We start from the raw sequence: 15,934 nt of genomic DNA, 5'->3' as shown, positions 1-15,934 counted from the left end.
TGCAGTGCCCCACAATCTTTTATTAATTTGCGTTATATAGTTGATTTTAAAGAAGCTGTCAGTCAGACAACTTGACAAGCATATAAAATCAGTAGACATCCCTGAGAGACGTTATATGAAGGTTTGAGGTGATTTCTTCAGCAGTGGTGGGTCTCCATGCTCCAAAAATAACTGTGGACTTTTTAGACAGCATCAGGAAGCCATTGACATCAAAGTGACCAGGAATATTGTCAACATCCAGCCAAACATACACAGCAGGAAAGGAGCAGTGCAGAGTCACGAAAAAGTTCTGCACAATTCCAGTGTCCTTTACCGTAAACTGCAATACAGAAATAAAATAAACCTGTCAGTCAGTTGAGGGATTCAATACCTTAAGGACAAGCTCTTTGCGTTCAGTAACATCTCTGTTTGTAAAGAAACACATTTCAGGAATGTAGTAAATGAGTGGGGGGGGGGGGGGGGGGTGAGAATGTATGGTTCTTACCGTGATGTTGGGTTTCTGCAAACCCTCTGCATATCGTGGAGAGCTGAGGAAGATGTGATTGTGAGGACTGATCATTTGACCTTCTGGACTACTGAGATGAAAAGTAACTATGCATGAGCGCCGTGTGCAGTTCCCACATTGCGTCAGGAGAGCAGATATAGAGTGCTGGAACACAAGAGTGCTTCCTCCTGCTTTTATTGTAGTCACGTTGGACTCTAAAGAACACACAGCGTTAAAGCTGCTCCAGCTGTGTAATTTCACCTGTGAACATGAGTATAATATGACAACTTCTGGTCAAAATTCAGAAATAAACGAATGCAAGTAAACACAAAATGAAAACGTTTACGCTATAGCACCGGAAAGTATTGTGGTACTAGATGAGGTCTTTCCAAAACAAAGAATTAGAAACATGCTGTTTTTGTCTAATTTAGAGACATACTATAAATGATTTGTTAAATAAATAGTTTGCCCAAAAATTTAATTTGCTGAAAATATAATCTCTCAGGGCATCAGAGATGTAGAGGAGTTTGTTTAATCATCTGAGCTTATTTGGAGAAATTACATCACTTGCACACCAAAGGATCCTCTGCAGTGAATGGGTGCCGTCAAAATGAGAGTCCAAATAGCTGATAAAACTTCAGTCCATCAATTAACATCTTGTGAATTGAAAAGCTGTGTGTTTGTAATAAATCCATCATAAGTGCACTTTAACTTTAAAGCACTGCTTCTGGCCAAAATACAAGTCCATAATCCATAACAACACTCTGTGCAGTTATTCACTGTTGCCCTCTCACATCAAAGTCAGACATATTTGTTTAGAACTGTTTTGGACTGCTGATTGTAAACAGTGCATTATCTGTGCATATTCCTCTCCAACTTTTTCAATGAAGAAAGCAATATAATGGATAGAGGATAACCCAATAAAAGAAGTAAATCAACTTTATGATTTATAAAAACACAAAAGCAGATTTTCACTTCACAAGATGTTAACTGATTGACTGAAGTGGATTATTGTGATGATTTATCAGCTGTTTGGACTCTCCTTCTGACGGCACCCATTCACTGCAGATGATCCACTAGTCAGCAAGTGATGTAATGCTACATTTCTCCAAATCTGATGAAGAAACAAACTCATCTACATCCTGGATGGACCGTGGGTGAGTACATTTTCAGCAAATCTTCATTTTTGTGAAAAACTATTTCTTTAATTCTCTCTCTTAAAATTTGCATTAATACTCTAAATTAAAATGTCAAACGATTTTACTCTAACATTCTCTGATCATCATGTAATAACCAAAAAACAACAGTCAATGTTGCAAAGCACTACCATCTTACCTTAGCTTTGACATTGTGCGTCTCAGAGTGGCTGTCAGAGACACCATAGATCAGCAGGTCTCCTTTATCCTCAACCCCCGCTGAGAGTATAGGAGCATAAAAATCTGTAGCCCAGTAGTGTAGCATTTTCCATTTACCACCAAACTCTGAATGTACAAGAGATTTCCCAGTCAACAAGCATAATTTAACTTTGCATGCTCATGCCCACATATTAATGACAAATTAAATGTAAAAAAATTAAAAACAGTAGTTAAGTGCATGATTCATTTACCTACAGAGGACCAGGAGGGCCCCTGCCAAATGTCATTGAGCTGCCAGTAAAGGGTGCCCATCGTATGACCTTTGCCCTCAACGATGTCACTGCGGCTGCGGCGGTAGAATTCTGTTTGGATCTTCACACACTGTGCCTGCATCACCTGTTCAAACCAAAGTGTTTCATATTGGGCACATTACTAATGTCCTGGAAAACATTTGAGATATACGCTACTGCTCAAAAGTTTGGGGTTGGCAAGTTTTTTTTTTAATCGCTTATGCTCACAAAGACTGCATTTATTTGATCCAAAATACAGAAAAAGCTGTAATATTGTGAAATATTATTACTATTTAAAATAACTTACCTATTTTATTATATTTTTATGATGTGTAAGGGAAGAGGTGATGATTTAATGAAAGTGATGTGTGTTCACCTGAGTGATGTAAATAGTGTCTCTATATTTCTGCAGCGGGTCTGTGCTGTTAGGCAGAATGTAATGTAGTTCTGCTTGCTTTAGCATCTGCTGATTGCCATCTTCATGATGCTGCCGATGAGCTGAGAAATTGCTGCTGAAATCCCAGTCTGAAGACACTGAAACCTGGTTGAAGTTGAAGGTGGAAAAACAAGAGTGTTTGATGATGATGCATTCGCCTTCGAAAAAGAAGCATGCTTAACTGTATTAAATGTGCACTTGTAGTGCACTTCAAATCTATATTATATTTTAATTAAAAAATGTGCTTGCAAATAATGAAATATTAATGAAATAAAAGGCCATTTAAGTGTACCTAAAAAGAGTACAGTTTCATTGGGATCTGGACATAAACTAGTATTATGTGTTCCATACTGGGACTGTCAGATCTGTATTAAGTCCAGTACCTTACTAAGTGTGGACAATGAAGGCCAGGACTGGAAGCCATACTCAGAAGCAAAGCGTGTGCGAGGGAAAGCAGTCCAGTCCCAGCAATCCTTATAATAGCTGTAGAAGTGGGTGTCTCCATAGTGGGGGTCATAGGGGTCCTTAGCCACCCAGCCTTCCTTCTCAGACTCAACCCCATTGGTTGGGCTGGACACTAGAAAAGGACGGGTGCTGTCCTCCTGAATTAAAGCACAGCATCATTTGGTAAAGGCTTAAGATGGTGCTTTAATGTTATTGTGTGTGTATCTCAGTGTCACCTGCAGAACGATGTCTCTGATGTTCTCAACATACAGATGGACATAGTCTTTCACGTACAGTGGTCGCACAGTAACAGGTATGTTGAACCAGTCAGTTGCTATGGCAGCTTCATTCTCATTGTTCCCGCTCCAGATGACCACAGAGGGGTGAGATTTCAACCGGCGGACCTGAAAAAAATGTCCATATAATTGGAAACAATAACCGGTGGGTCAACGATGCTCATTTTCTTTCTCCTAGATGTGTCATTTATTCAAAAGATACATTAAAAATGCAATTCACAACGGCTTGAATACACTTCTCATTTTTTAATTAAAATTAATTTTGAAATATTCTGGGGTGCAGTTCTTATTAAAACCGCTTCTCTTAATAACAGTTAAAAAACATTTGACCCTTGCAGCAGTTATTAGTATTATTTATATTATAGTACTTAATATTTTTGATTAGCTTTTATTTTAATTTTAGTTTAAGCTTTAGGAATTGTTATGGATTTTTGTCATTTTTATTAGTTTTTGTTTTTTTAGATTTATATTGAGCTTTAATTTATTTTAATTAAATTTTAGTACTTACTAAAAAACGTATTCTATTTTTTTGTTGCCAAACAACATTTCTAATTATCATTTAATTGTTTTAATTGTATTTTTTTCATATAATATTTATATAATATATATATATATATTAGTGCTGTCAAATGATTAATCGTGATAAATTGCATCCAAAATAAGTTTTTGTTAATGTAATATGTGTGTACACTATGTATATTTATTATGTACACACGCATGTATATATTTAAGAGAAATATGTTGTTTATATATAAAATATATTTATATATAATATAAATTAGATGAATATAAATATATACATGTAAATATTTTCAAAATATATACTGTATATGTGTATTTATATATACACAATAAATATACACAGTAAACACACATATATTATGTAAACAAAAACTTATATACTTATATATACAGTGCCTTCCACAATTATTGGCACCCCTGTTTAAGATGTGGTCGTGGAATTCTAAAAATTCTTCTTTTTTTTAAACAACATAGAACCCAAATGCAAAAAAAAGAGAAAAATCCAACCTTTTATTTAAGTACATTACTTTGGTGGTAAAAAAAAAAATCACACATTTAAAAAAAAAAAAAACTTGAAATCATGTGTCCCACAATTATTGGCACCCCTAACAATTCCGCTGAAACATGTAATTGATTTTTCTTAAAATATATTTTTCTGTAGTCTAAAGTTGGTCAGGGTATCTAGGAACTTTTAATTAGTAATTCATGACCTGGGGTATAAATATGACATGACACAGAGGCCTAATTCTCTTACCCATTTGTCAATATGGCAAAGACAAGAGAACACACCATTCAAGTAAGGCAGATGTGTGTCGACCTTCATAAGTCAGGCAATGGCCACAAGAAAATAGCCACTCACCTTAACTTGCCCGTATCTACAGTCAGAGGAATCATTAAGAAGTTTAAAACAACTGGAACAGTGACAAACAAGGCTGGAAGAGGTCCCAAGTTTATCTTGCCACAACGCACAGTAAGGAGGATGGTAAGAGAAGTAAAAGTCCTAAGCTCACTGTCACAGAATTGCATCAAAGAGTGGCATCTTGGGTCACAAAGTCTCCAAAACAACCATCAGACGCTCATGCCAACAAGCTGTTTGGGAGGCATGCAAGGAAAAAGCCTTTTCTCACTAACACTCACAAACGTAAACTTTGCAATTGGGACTTCAACTGGGATCACGTGCTTTGGTCAGATGAGACTAAGATTGAGCTTTTTGGCAACAAACACTCTAAGTGGGTCTGGCGTAAAACAAAAGATGAGTATGCCGAAAAGCACCTTATGCTCACCGTGAAGTATGGTGGAGGATCTGTGATGCTGTGCGCCTGTTTCTCTTCCAAAGGCCCTGGGAACCTTGTTAGGGTGCATGGCATTATGAACGCTTTGAACTACCAGTTTTTTAATAAAAAACCTGATGGCCTCTGCCAGAAAGCTGAAGATGGGTCGTCATTGGGTCTTTCAGCAGGATAATGAACCAAAATATGTGGCAAAATCTACACAAAAATGGTTTCACAAACTCAAGGGCCTCCCATGGCCATCTCAGTCCCCAGACGCTCAACACAATCGAAAAACCGGTGGGGCGAGCTAAAGAGGAGAGTGCATAAGAGAGGACCCAGGACATTGGATGATCTAGAAAGATTGTGCAAAGAAGAATGGTCAAAGATCCCTTTCTCTGTGTTCTCCAATCTTGTGAAATGTTATAGGAGGAGATTAAGGGCTGTCTTGTTGGCAAAAGGGGGTTGGTACAAAGTATTAACATCAGGGGTGCCAATAATTGTGGGACACATGATTTCAAGTTTTTTTTTTTTTCTAAATGTGTGATTTTTTTTTTTTTTACCACCAAAGTTATGTACTTAAATAAAAGGTTGGATTTTTCTCTTTTTTTGCATTTGGGTTCTATGTTGTTTAAAAAAAAGGAGATTTTTTTAGAAGTCCACGACCACATCTTAAACAGGGGTGCCAATAATTGTGGAGGGCACTGTATATATATATATATATATATATATATATATATATATATTATATTATATATATATATATCATATATATATAATATTACATGGATTTCAATTAACAACAATTTTTAATAGTGATAATACATGATATTTGTTCTAAAATACTTTAGTAAAGTTTAACATGGTTTGGAACAACATGAGGGTGTATAAATGATGACAATTTTAATATATAATTGTTCTATTAAAATATACACTCATAAAATTTTAGAATCATTTCATTTAAACTTTTCTTGAAAATGTTTCTAAACACTCTAATATGTCATTAACCTTTTTATTTGTCATTTATTTGAGGCGAACATAACATATGAGAGTATGCAATGTATGCAAACCTGCTGAGTGACCTCTTCCCTCACTGTCTGTATAAAATCCTTTTCTGTAGGGTACAATGCACAGGCAAACATGAAGTCCTGCCAAATCTGACATAAGAGCAAACAAACAATCAAATCAGTTATCATTTAAAGCATGTCACAGGTGGAGGATGTCGTATAATAAGCTTACCATGATTCCATACATATCACACAGGCTGTAGAAGATGTCTTGCTCATACACTCCACCACCCCACACTCTTAAAGCATTCATATTAGCCTTCTGTGCAGACCGGAGCAGGATTGTGATCCTGCAATGCCAATGCAGAAACATGACAAGATGACTAAAGTTTCAAAGTGATTTTACATCAAACATAAATCAATCGGGCCACTGAAAATGGCTGTTTTAGGCTGTAAATCTACTCACATGTCAGTGGTCACCTGGTCCTGAAAGGCATGAACAGGAATCCAGTTTGACCCCTTCAGGAAAATTGGTTTCCCATTGATCCGGAAGTAGAAGCTGAGGCCAGGGGAGGAGGGTATAGGCTCCTGGACCAACTCCACTGTGCGGAAAGCAACTTAAACAGAAAACCACAAAACAAGAGTGAAATGATGCAGATTGAGGAAAAAATAAATAAAATAAACAGAGAGAGACATTACCATTCGGTCTGCATTAAATGTCTCTCCACCCTCCAAGCTGACATCTATAGTCAGGTAATACAGAAACTGCTCTCCGTGTCCAAACGGCCACCACAAACTGACGCTTTAAAGTGAACACATTAGTTATCATCATATATATCAAGGTTATTATGGTTTACTAAAACTCAAATCATAAAAATATTTTCATTATTTGAAATAAAATAAACATTAAATGAAATAAAATATTTTTAAAAACTTGATGAAAATAACTAAAACTGAAATAAAATTATTAAATAAAATATTTAAAAAAGACATATTTTAATTATTATATATATATATATATATATATATATATATATATATATATATATATATATCTCCAAAACACAACAAAATTACTAATTAATTATTAAACTATAATAAAAAGCTCAAATTAAAATCAAAACAGAAAATATCAAAATAAAAACTAATCTAAAAACTATAATAGTACCCCCAACTATAATACTATCTGAATGATACTAATATAACAGTGATAAATGTGATATTTCCTCTGAAATGTATGTTAAAATGACACGGGGTGGTCATGATGAAGCAGACTGGACCTGATCTCACCTGATTGAGCTGTAAGACAAAGGACTTTTTACTCTGCCCAGGTGTAAGAGACAGCTGAAATTCTGCCTCTGACTGCAGTAATGGTATGGACAGATGGACAAGACCCTTAGATGCAACAAAAACGTCAAAGAACAATTCCACTTCAACAGTCCAGCTTGAATGTTCAGAGTCTGGATACAGAGAACACAGACAAGAATACAGAAGAAAGAGCGTTTTGCATGTTATGTTGATTTGTTTTGCTATTAATGTCTAAATCCCCTTCTCCTTCATACGCAAATATGTGTGTGTACCATATTTTGGACTTGTGGTGTAACTGAGAACCCTTGAAGTGTTAAAGACTTCCAGACGAACTCCCTTCCAGATGCCCAGAGTGGGGAAAGACGGACCCCAGTCCCAGCTAAATGAGCTTTGAGCCTGAAAACACCAAGAGACCAAAAACTCAATCAGGAAATCAATTATTGGATAATATTGGATACATAATTTATTTAACCTCAGTACTTCAACAAAAAAAAAAAAAAAAAAAGAAGAGGTATATCGCCATATACAGTACTCGAATAAACTTTTTGGGTTTGCGAGTGTTATTATGTTTGTACCTTTCTGATAAAGTTAACATGACACTCTCCTTTCTGTACAGGAGGAGGACAGTCAGGCGGTACCCTGTATTCAGTGTGGGCATGACTCCTCTGAGATGCATACGTCACAGCTGACATAATCCACACCTGGAGAACATTCTCTTCATCCTTCAGCAATCCAGTCACGTCAAAATCCTCAAGAAAAAAATATGATTTCATTAAAAAAAAAAGTGCTTTTTAAGGACAACCGTTGTTTTTATCATTATGCTACAGTCTGTAAACATACATATAAAGCACAATTAAATAAAACTTGTACTTGTATACGAAACAGTTATTCATTTACATATCTGCGGAACATGTTGTCCGTCTTTCCGATGGTGAGTCCATTCAGAGAAATTGTAGAGACTGTGTCCACTCCTTCAAACACTAGGACGGCTTTTCCTTTTCCTCTGTAAAGAGCACATTTTATTAATTCTGCAGTACTGTCACACTATTGATATCACATCATAAATCATATCCGTGACATTCTAGCTCTAGATGTAGGGTTTAGTTGGACTGACTCACCTAACATGAGAAGGTACTGAAAAGGATGTAGTGTAAGTCCAGTTGTCAAGTGAAATCCATCTGTAGGCCAGGTCATTAAACCTATAATATGGATCCTGCTGACACAGAATCAAGTTTTTAGAAACACTCATTTCACAGTGTTTGGACTGTTCATAACACCGACTTCAGAAAATGTGTTTATACCGAAATGAATCCCTGACGCTGCAGAGTAGTATGAACACAGCCTGGTACATCCGCACTGACAGAAACAGATGAGTTTGAGTTCATCAGCTGCCATTTCCCGTTTAGAGAGATAATATCAACTCCCAGACTGGGTCTCTTCTCTTCAGACGCGAGTGCGCTGTCAGGACAGGTGACCTCTAAAAGGTAAACGCACGCAAAAGACCACACCACATGATTCAAGTTTATTGATCATGGCAGACTCGATACTACCAAAGTCATTTCTGTATTATACAGTTGAATCACGGGACGTGAAGACATAAACACACACCGCCCTGATGTTTCCTGCTGCACTTCCCGGTTCAACTCAAAAGCGCGAGCGGTCAGCTGCTCTCTCACGTGGACGCAAAAACATCCGGCGGCGTTAAGGGTATGCGGTTGTCAAATAGTCTTCAAAAATAGCCTCATGTTAGAATTTTAAAGATATGATTTTAACAGTGCTTGAAAACTAAATGTAATTAAATGTTGTAGCGAAAACAACTAACGTCAGCTATTCGAGAAGTGAACTAATAAGAGAGCTTTTATTATGCCTGCACTGCTACCTAATGAGGTGGGGATGTTGATCTACATTTTGTCTTCATTTACTCACCCTCATGTCGTTCCAAACCTGTATGAATTTCTTTCTTATGTTGAACACAAAAGAAGATATTTTGAAGAATGCTGGTAGTCAAACAGTTGATTTACTTCCATAGTATTTCTTTTCCTAGTATGGAAGTCAATGGGGAGCGACATCTGTTTGTTTCTTCAAAATCTTCACTATCTTTTTTTGTTTAACATAAGAAAGAAATCGTTTTGGAACGACATGAGGGTGAGTAAATGATGACACAATTTTCATTTTTGGGTTAACTATTCCTTTAAAACGAGAAGATTTGTTCAAAAACACCAATTCGTTCAATAACAAAACACCACTAGTTTAATTTAAGCCCATGTGTAATTAGAAAACATTTAATGTCTGAATTCTCATCTCTTGCTAAATTATTTAAAAAAAAATCTCAACTGTTGTGTATCTTACGTTACAAAATTCTCAGGATAAATATTAATCTGTCCTTACCAAACCTTATCGAGTACACTGATGATCAGATGATTAATTCGAAATGATTCATGATCGACTTAAATAGTAATTTCAAGTGATAAACCATAATCGCTTTCCATATTCAATATATGTGAAAAAACAGTCTGTTAATTTGAATACAGACGGTTAAAATAAACACAAACACATAGTATGAGTTATACATCTTTATTGAAAGGAAAACGTAGCGGGATTTTAAATAGATACTTAAGCCAATCGATTAAGTTGTATCTCAGTGTCACGGCTGTGAAAAGTTGGGCCAAGAGCTGATCAGAATGTTGCAAATCTTTACAATCAAACAGGATACTGGTATCAGTCCCAATCTCCCACTAATGTACAACATCTGACCTCTTCTCCTGCGTTTGCATGCATTCCAGGAGTAAGGCCCCAAAAAAGCAGAACAACCAAAAGACATTCTCTCTCCGAGCGGCTCAGAGAGAACACACTCTGGTCACACAGGCATGGCGTGTTGTGGAGTGAGAGGACTTGATTGGTAAAGATCAAAGATAGGCAGAGCTGAGAGGGGAGGAGCTTCCGTCAGACTGGCGAGGTCCATTTCAAGACTTTGTAGTGTGGAAAGGCCAGAAGCAGGCCTGCATTCCTGTTTGAGCAGAAAATTGGGATTGTGCCTCCATAAGAGACAGATGGAGAAATATGGTCTTGCAACAGTGTCCAAAATATGAGAGAACAAACAGTGTATAAATGTGTCCAGCCAACATCACATGGCATATTTCTGAGTCCATTCCCGCGCTATTCTGTTGTATCTGCAAAGAGGACAGAAAAACATTAGACATTTGAAATCAAGCGACCCTTCGTGCAGCCAAAATGCAGTTTGGTTTCGAACCTTTCTGTTGATTCCAGTTACTACGTAATATCTCCTTTACTAATGATGTACTTCAGTTGATCATGTTCTTAAATATTTTTACTTGGAGATTTAAGGCAAGACACCCCAGATGAATAGGAAAACAACGAATACACATCACCATAGTTGACTGATTATTACATTAAGAATTGCAAAACAACAGCAACCTGTATTACACTTTTCTGAAATTTCCTATTTAAATAATCAAATTATCTAACTAAATATGCACTTATTTACATACATTCCCTGAACAGAAATCTGAACATTGGATAAAACCAAGTAAATCAGGAAAATAATGTAAGCAGCCGAAAAAAAAAGAAAAAAAGAAAAAAAAAATCATAAAGTTTTAACAATAACTACTTGTATAAAATCAGGTGAATAGTATGTGACAAAAGCCGTCTGTAGAATCCCTGAATAGGAATAAAACTGTAAAGTGTTAAGTTCTAATTCTGAGAAAACTGCCTTTAAAGATATATATTGTAATTGAAATCTACAGATGCAAATAAAGTACGATAATATAAACACTTAAAAGTGCAGATTTCTTTCCACTAGTCACATTATGATTATAATACACTATAATACATTATAATACACATTATGAAAAGCCAAATAACCCAAAATCTTAAAGGAAAAATGTTTTGCCTGTAGTATCTTGCCTTAATGTATAATATATTATTCTGCTAGCATCCTGATGCTTCTCATGCAGCGCTACAACTAGCTCACACAAACCAAAAATGCTCAGCCATTACAATTTACAGCTTTAACATTTTTCAACTACTTAAAAAACAAACAAATAAATGTCATGCTGCTGTAAGACTTTATGGCTTGCCATGCTTACTGCGAGGTTTAATGCGGGACTAAATAAACCCTATTAAATCACAAGACACTGCAGCATTCAAGAAAGATAAAAGCATATCTGACTTTTCACTTAAAAGATTCTGTGCTTTCTCTCAGTCATTTCAGAAGAGACATGAGAGCATGTATTAGTGATGCACACCTGCTGTGGCCACATGCTCATGCTGCACCACGCCGGAAGCAACAGTTTGCAGTGCTTCACTCTCTCTACAGTACCTCTAATGTTCACAATGCAGAGTTGAATTTCACCTACAGCATGGCATATTTCTCTGTCCATTCCTTTGCCATTCTATTATACCTGATAGAGCATGACATAAGGTGCCCTTATTTATTACATATTTTATTTTTTTACAACAGAGATTGATATTATCTGTGATAAACTGCTGTAATTGGTGCTGACTGCATTCAAATAATCTTTTTGGATCAGACATACAATGTAAATGTAACTGGCTTCTCTAGCAAAAAAATAAATAAATAAATAATAATAAATATTATATATATATATATATATATATATATATATATGTATATATATGTTATATATATATATTGCTTTCACTTATCAAGCATAAGCAATGATTTTTATGGTCTTGCAAGAAAAATGTAAAAGAGGTTTAAAGATTTAAAAAAAATTGTAGTAAGCTCAAATGAAACATAAGTGGAAGATAACAAAATTCAATAAAGAAAAATTGACAAAGTAAAAATGTAAAACTATTCTAAAATAATGTTAAAAATAGCAAACAATGTATAATTTAAAAATAACATCTCTACCAGATGTTGCGCATGTGTGTAAGAGAATATAATAGTGCTTCAGTCTGTACTTACTTCTCTGTGTCTGTTTTATAGATTCGGGCAATCTCTGGCACAAGAGGGTCGTCTGGATTGGGGTCACATAAGAGTGAGCAGATGGACAGGAGAACTGCAGAGATGTAGACACATACACCACGTCATTGACATACAGCACAGGGAATTCAATTATACAAAATATTAAAGCCCGGCCGATATACAGTTTTGCAGATTTTATCAGCCGATATGAGCCTGTTGCAGATATATCGATATCGGCTTTTTTTTACTCCCTAATATCGGTATCAGCCCCCGAAAAACCCATATAGGTCGGGCTCTACAAAATATCCCGTTGCTTGTCCAATCAAATTATTTGACTGGAGGCTAGCTTATGTATTTATTACAGGCATAATGTGTTTTCATTTTTAGGACTAATTGTTTCTAACCATTTTCTAATGATAGTGTGTACCTTTAGAAATAGTAAGTGCAGGAGACCACTGGGACCTGAGGATATCCAGACAGATGCTGCCATTACTGTTTATGTTGGGATGGTAGATTCTTGTAGTAAATGCAACCTAACACAAAGAAAACAAATGTTATACACACCTACAGGCAAATAGGTGTTTCTTTGTTTGTTTTAGGAAGTTCTTACCTTTGGTGGTTTAAAGGGGTAATCTGTTGGGAAGTGTATGGTTAGGAAAAAAACACCACCCTGATATGGACTTTCATTCTGTTTTTAAATAAAAAGGGGAAAATATTTTTAGTGCATTTAAACTACTGCTTGAGGTCAGTAAGATTTTCATTTTAAAAGGTGATAGCAAAGACATCAATAATGTGACATAAGATTTCTAAACTTTTTATTCAGCAGAGAATCCTTAAAAAATGGTTTCCACAAAAAAATATTAAGCAGTATAAATGTTTTCAACATTACTACTAATAATTGGCATACAAGAATTATTTTTAAAGGCTGCTGAAAATTAAGCTTCACTATCAAAGGAATAAATTACATTTAAAATATTTTAAAATACAAAACAGTTGTTTTAAATTGTAACTAACAGTTGTTTTTACTGTATTTTTTAAATTAAATAAATGCAGTCTTTGCAAGCATAAAAGACTTTTCCCAAAAACACAGTCCATACATTTTACGTCAGTATTATACTCTTCAGTAACATGCTCCTGCAGCAGTGTTTTATTGTACTCACCGGCCCCATGATTGTGGCCTGCCAGTGGAACACTGCAGGAGAGATTGCATGCACAGCATCAGTTTACAGTAAATACATTCAGCCGTAAACACCACACACGCTATATGTAAAGTCTGTGATCTCACCATCATCCCCCACTGGACCTGCAGAGCACTGTGCAGGAGGATCACGTGCCAAATCATTCAGTTCCTACAGGGAAGAGTCAGGATGAGCTTCGTGAAACACAAGCACACAGACAGAACTACTGGAAAGACACAGACTCTCCTTAACGAAGGGTCAATAATGGCGCTTGGCTCTTTTATCACTATGGTGACAGCAAGATGAAACCGGCAGATTGAGCGTGTAGCAGCACGGTGTATTTATAGCTCCAGAGGGGTCATGCGGGAGAAGAGCTGGAACACAACCTGAAGCCCACAGGCATGTCCGTCCGCGCTCCCTACTTTAGGAGCACTACGTTTATTTTTATTTCAACATGTCTGTTGAGTGGGAAGACACCTGGGGGTATTTCATGACAGGGGGGTAGAATCTAGAGCTCTTCCATTGCACAACTACAGACAGGCTTCGCAACTCTCTGACAAGTTTACTTCATAATACGGATACAAAAATACACGGGATCCCAAAGTGAACCTTGCAGCCCCCTAAAGGTCAACTAAAAGAGTAGTAGTAAAAAGGGACCTCGACGTCAAAACGTTTAGGAATTATCACATTAATACGAACTTTAAAAAAATAATTAATTAAAAGACGATTTAAGTTTTTGTTTCGTTTTATTTCATAAGACGGTAAGAATTTACTGCCCACACCACAAGGCAAAGTGCCAATGCTACAGTGAGAATTTTAATCATTGTTATGAATTAAATATCGATGTGAGATTTATCGTGTATTATCTAAACATTTCACACTGCCACCTATGACATCAAGACGGTGTTACGTAAATAATTATTAAGTTAGCTGTCAAAACCATTATTCACACTGGTTGACAACGGCGCGTTAAAATTGTATATTACTACAGACTAATGGAAAATAATAATAATATTAAAAAAACGACTGGTTTGATGTCCTTATAAATAAAAACAAAAAAATCATTCGTCGCCTGTATCAGGAATAAGCATACATAAGCACTACGCCGACACGCTGACGGACGAATAAGATATTTAAAGATACACTGGTTTATAATATGTCTGGCTGATATATTTCTAACTCGATATAGTTTCCCACTTACCTTATTGATTCGTTTAAGCGCCATCTTCCCGCTGGGTGTAACGTTAGTGGCTCCTGAGTAGCGCCCTTTATATCTCGCTCTCTTTCTCAATGTGTGAGCTAACCTGAGAGATACCAGCTGCCTACATAAAAACTAACATTAAAATGCCGGGATGTCAAAGGAAATCTTACATTCAGCGTCTAAAAAAATGATGTGGCAGTCAAACGCGTGAACGCAGACAAGCCCTGACCCTGTCGGTGACTGTAATGCACACTTCTCTTTCAGTTTGTCTGAGCTGACAAGATGTCCGTGATGAGCTTGTTGTGTGCACAAAATTCATCTCGAACTCACTAAAAATACAAATCACACCGCCACCGTGAGCGCTGGAGGACAAAACTAAATAACTAAACAACCACACATTAAAAAAATACGTTTTTACAAAATTCACCTTACAAATAGCCAAGAAGGAGAATTATAAAGAAAAAACAATCATACTATTAAATTATTAATTAATTAAATAATAATAAAAGATAAACATAAAAAAAAATATATTAATACACTATAAAATCTTTTAAACATGTATTCATTATAAAAACTTCCAAAAACAGTTATATTAATTTATGGATTCTTGGATTAGGCTATTATAGAAGTTTCATGACTTTATTATGATTTTATAAAATGAATTAGGCAATTTATTCATCCAGGATTTTAATTAATCAATTAAAATAACTCTGAGGCCCCCTGGCTGAGAAAGCCCCCCTGTCTTATAATTACAACCATATGCTCCATAAAAACAATAAACACGACACTTAAACACAAAACGATTTTTTTATAACCATATTCATGGTATTTAAAGCTAATTCAAGGTACAAAGAAGAGTATTACAATGGTGCATATACACAAGAAATGTGACCCTGGACCACAAAACCAGTCGTAGGTCGCTGGGGTATATTTGTAGCAATAGCCAACAATACAATGTACAGGGTCAAAATTAGCGTTTTTTCTTTTATGCCAAAAATCAGTAAAGATCATGCTCCATGGAGATATTTTGTAAATATCCTATCAAAAATATATCAAAACTTAATTTTTTATTAGTAATATGCATTGCTTAATTTGGACAACTTTAAAGGCAATTTTCTCAATATTGAGATTTTTTTGCACCCTCAGATTCCAGATTTTCAAAGTGTAGTATAAATCTCAATTTAAAAAAAAAAAATG

At 35.7% G+C, this 15,934-nt stretch overlaps 2 protein-coding genes across 3 annotated transcripts; both read right to left on the bottom strand.

Moving 5' to 3' along the window:
* Positions 1-9,091, bottom strand: manba (mannosidase, beta A, lysosomal). The gene is made up of 17 exons (XM_042736674.1): positions 8,712-9,091; positions 8,529-8,623; positions 8,308-8,413; positions 7,986-8,159; positions 7,683-7,806; positions 7,393-7,562; positions 6,802-6,906; positions 6,569-6,720; positions 6,335-6,452; positions 6,166-6,252; positions 3,246-3,413; positions 2,949-3,167; positions 2,506-2,670; positions 2,091-2,235; positions 1,820-1,965; positions 485-745; positions 1-319 (listed from the first exon to the last, which is right to left on the bottom strand). The coding sequence occupies exons 1-17, from the start codon at positions 8,793-8,795 to the stop codon at positions 89-91; spliced, it is 2,550 nt and encodes an 849-aa protein (XP_042592608.1). The 5' UTR covers positions 8,796-9,091; the 3' UTR covers positions 1-88.
* Positions 9,092-9,968: 877 nt separating this feature from the next.
* Positions 9,969-15,039, bottom strand: LOC109069997 (ubiquitin-conjugating enzyme E2 D2-like). Of its 2 annotated transcripts, XM_042736676.1 has the most exons (8): positions 14,738-15,039; positions 13,644-13,707; positions 13,519-13,550; positions 12,969-13,046; positions 12,786-12,891; positions 12,359-12,452; positions 11,750-11,831; positions 9,969-10,580 (listed from the first exon to the last, which is right to left on the bottom strand). In XM_042736676.1, exons 1-7 carry the CDS (start codon positions 14,759-14,761, stop codon positions 11,783-11,785), a joined length of 447 nt encoding a protein of 148 aa, XP_042592610.1. In that variant the 5' UTR covers positions 14,762-15,039; the 3' UTR covers positions 9,969-10,580; positions 11,750-11,782. The 2 variants fall into 2 exon arrangements, with proteins under 2 accessions (XP_042592610.1, XP_042592611.1); XM_042736677.1 differs by lacking the exon at positions 11,750-11,831.
* Positions 15,040-15,934: the final 895 nt, after the last annotated feature.

This window comes from Cyprinus carpio, chromosome B13, assembly GCF_018340385.1.
Source record: "Cyprinus carpio isolate SPL01 chromosome B13, ASM1834038v1, whole genome shotgun sequence".
Lineage (NCBI taxonomy): Eukaryota > Metazoa > Chordata > Actinopteri > Cypriniformes > Cyprinidae > Cyprinus > Cyprinus carpio.
Note: the sequence above shows the minus strand (reverse complement) of the source record. Positions and strands in the feature narration are given on the sequence as shown.

Coding starts and splice junctions, on each gene's coding strand:
- manba (XM_042736674.1), bottom strand. CDS start 8,795: ATGAACTCAAACTCATCTGTTTCTGTCAGTGCGGATGTACCAGGCTGT. Junction 7,807..7,985: donor ATGTTAACTTTATCAGAAAG/GTACAAACATAA, acceptor TGGTGTTTTCAG/GCTCAAAGCTCATTTAGCTG. Junction 746..1,819: donor CGCACAATGTCAAAGCTAAG/GTAAGATGGTAG, acceptor TCATGTTCACAG/GTGAAATTACACAGCTGGAG.
- LOC109069997 (XM_042736676.1), bottom strand. CDS start 14,761: ATGGCGCTTAAACGAATCAATAAG. Junction 12,892..12,968: donor ACCCCTTTAAACCACCAAAG/GTAAGAACTTCC, acceptor TCTTTGTGTTAG/GTTGCATTTACTACAAGAAT. Junction 11,832..12,358: donor TATAAAACAGACACAGAGAA/GTAAGTACAGAC, acceptor ATGCTCTATCAG/GTATAATAGAATGGCAAAGG.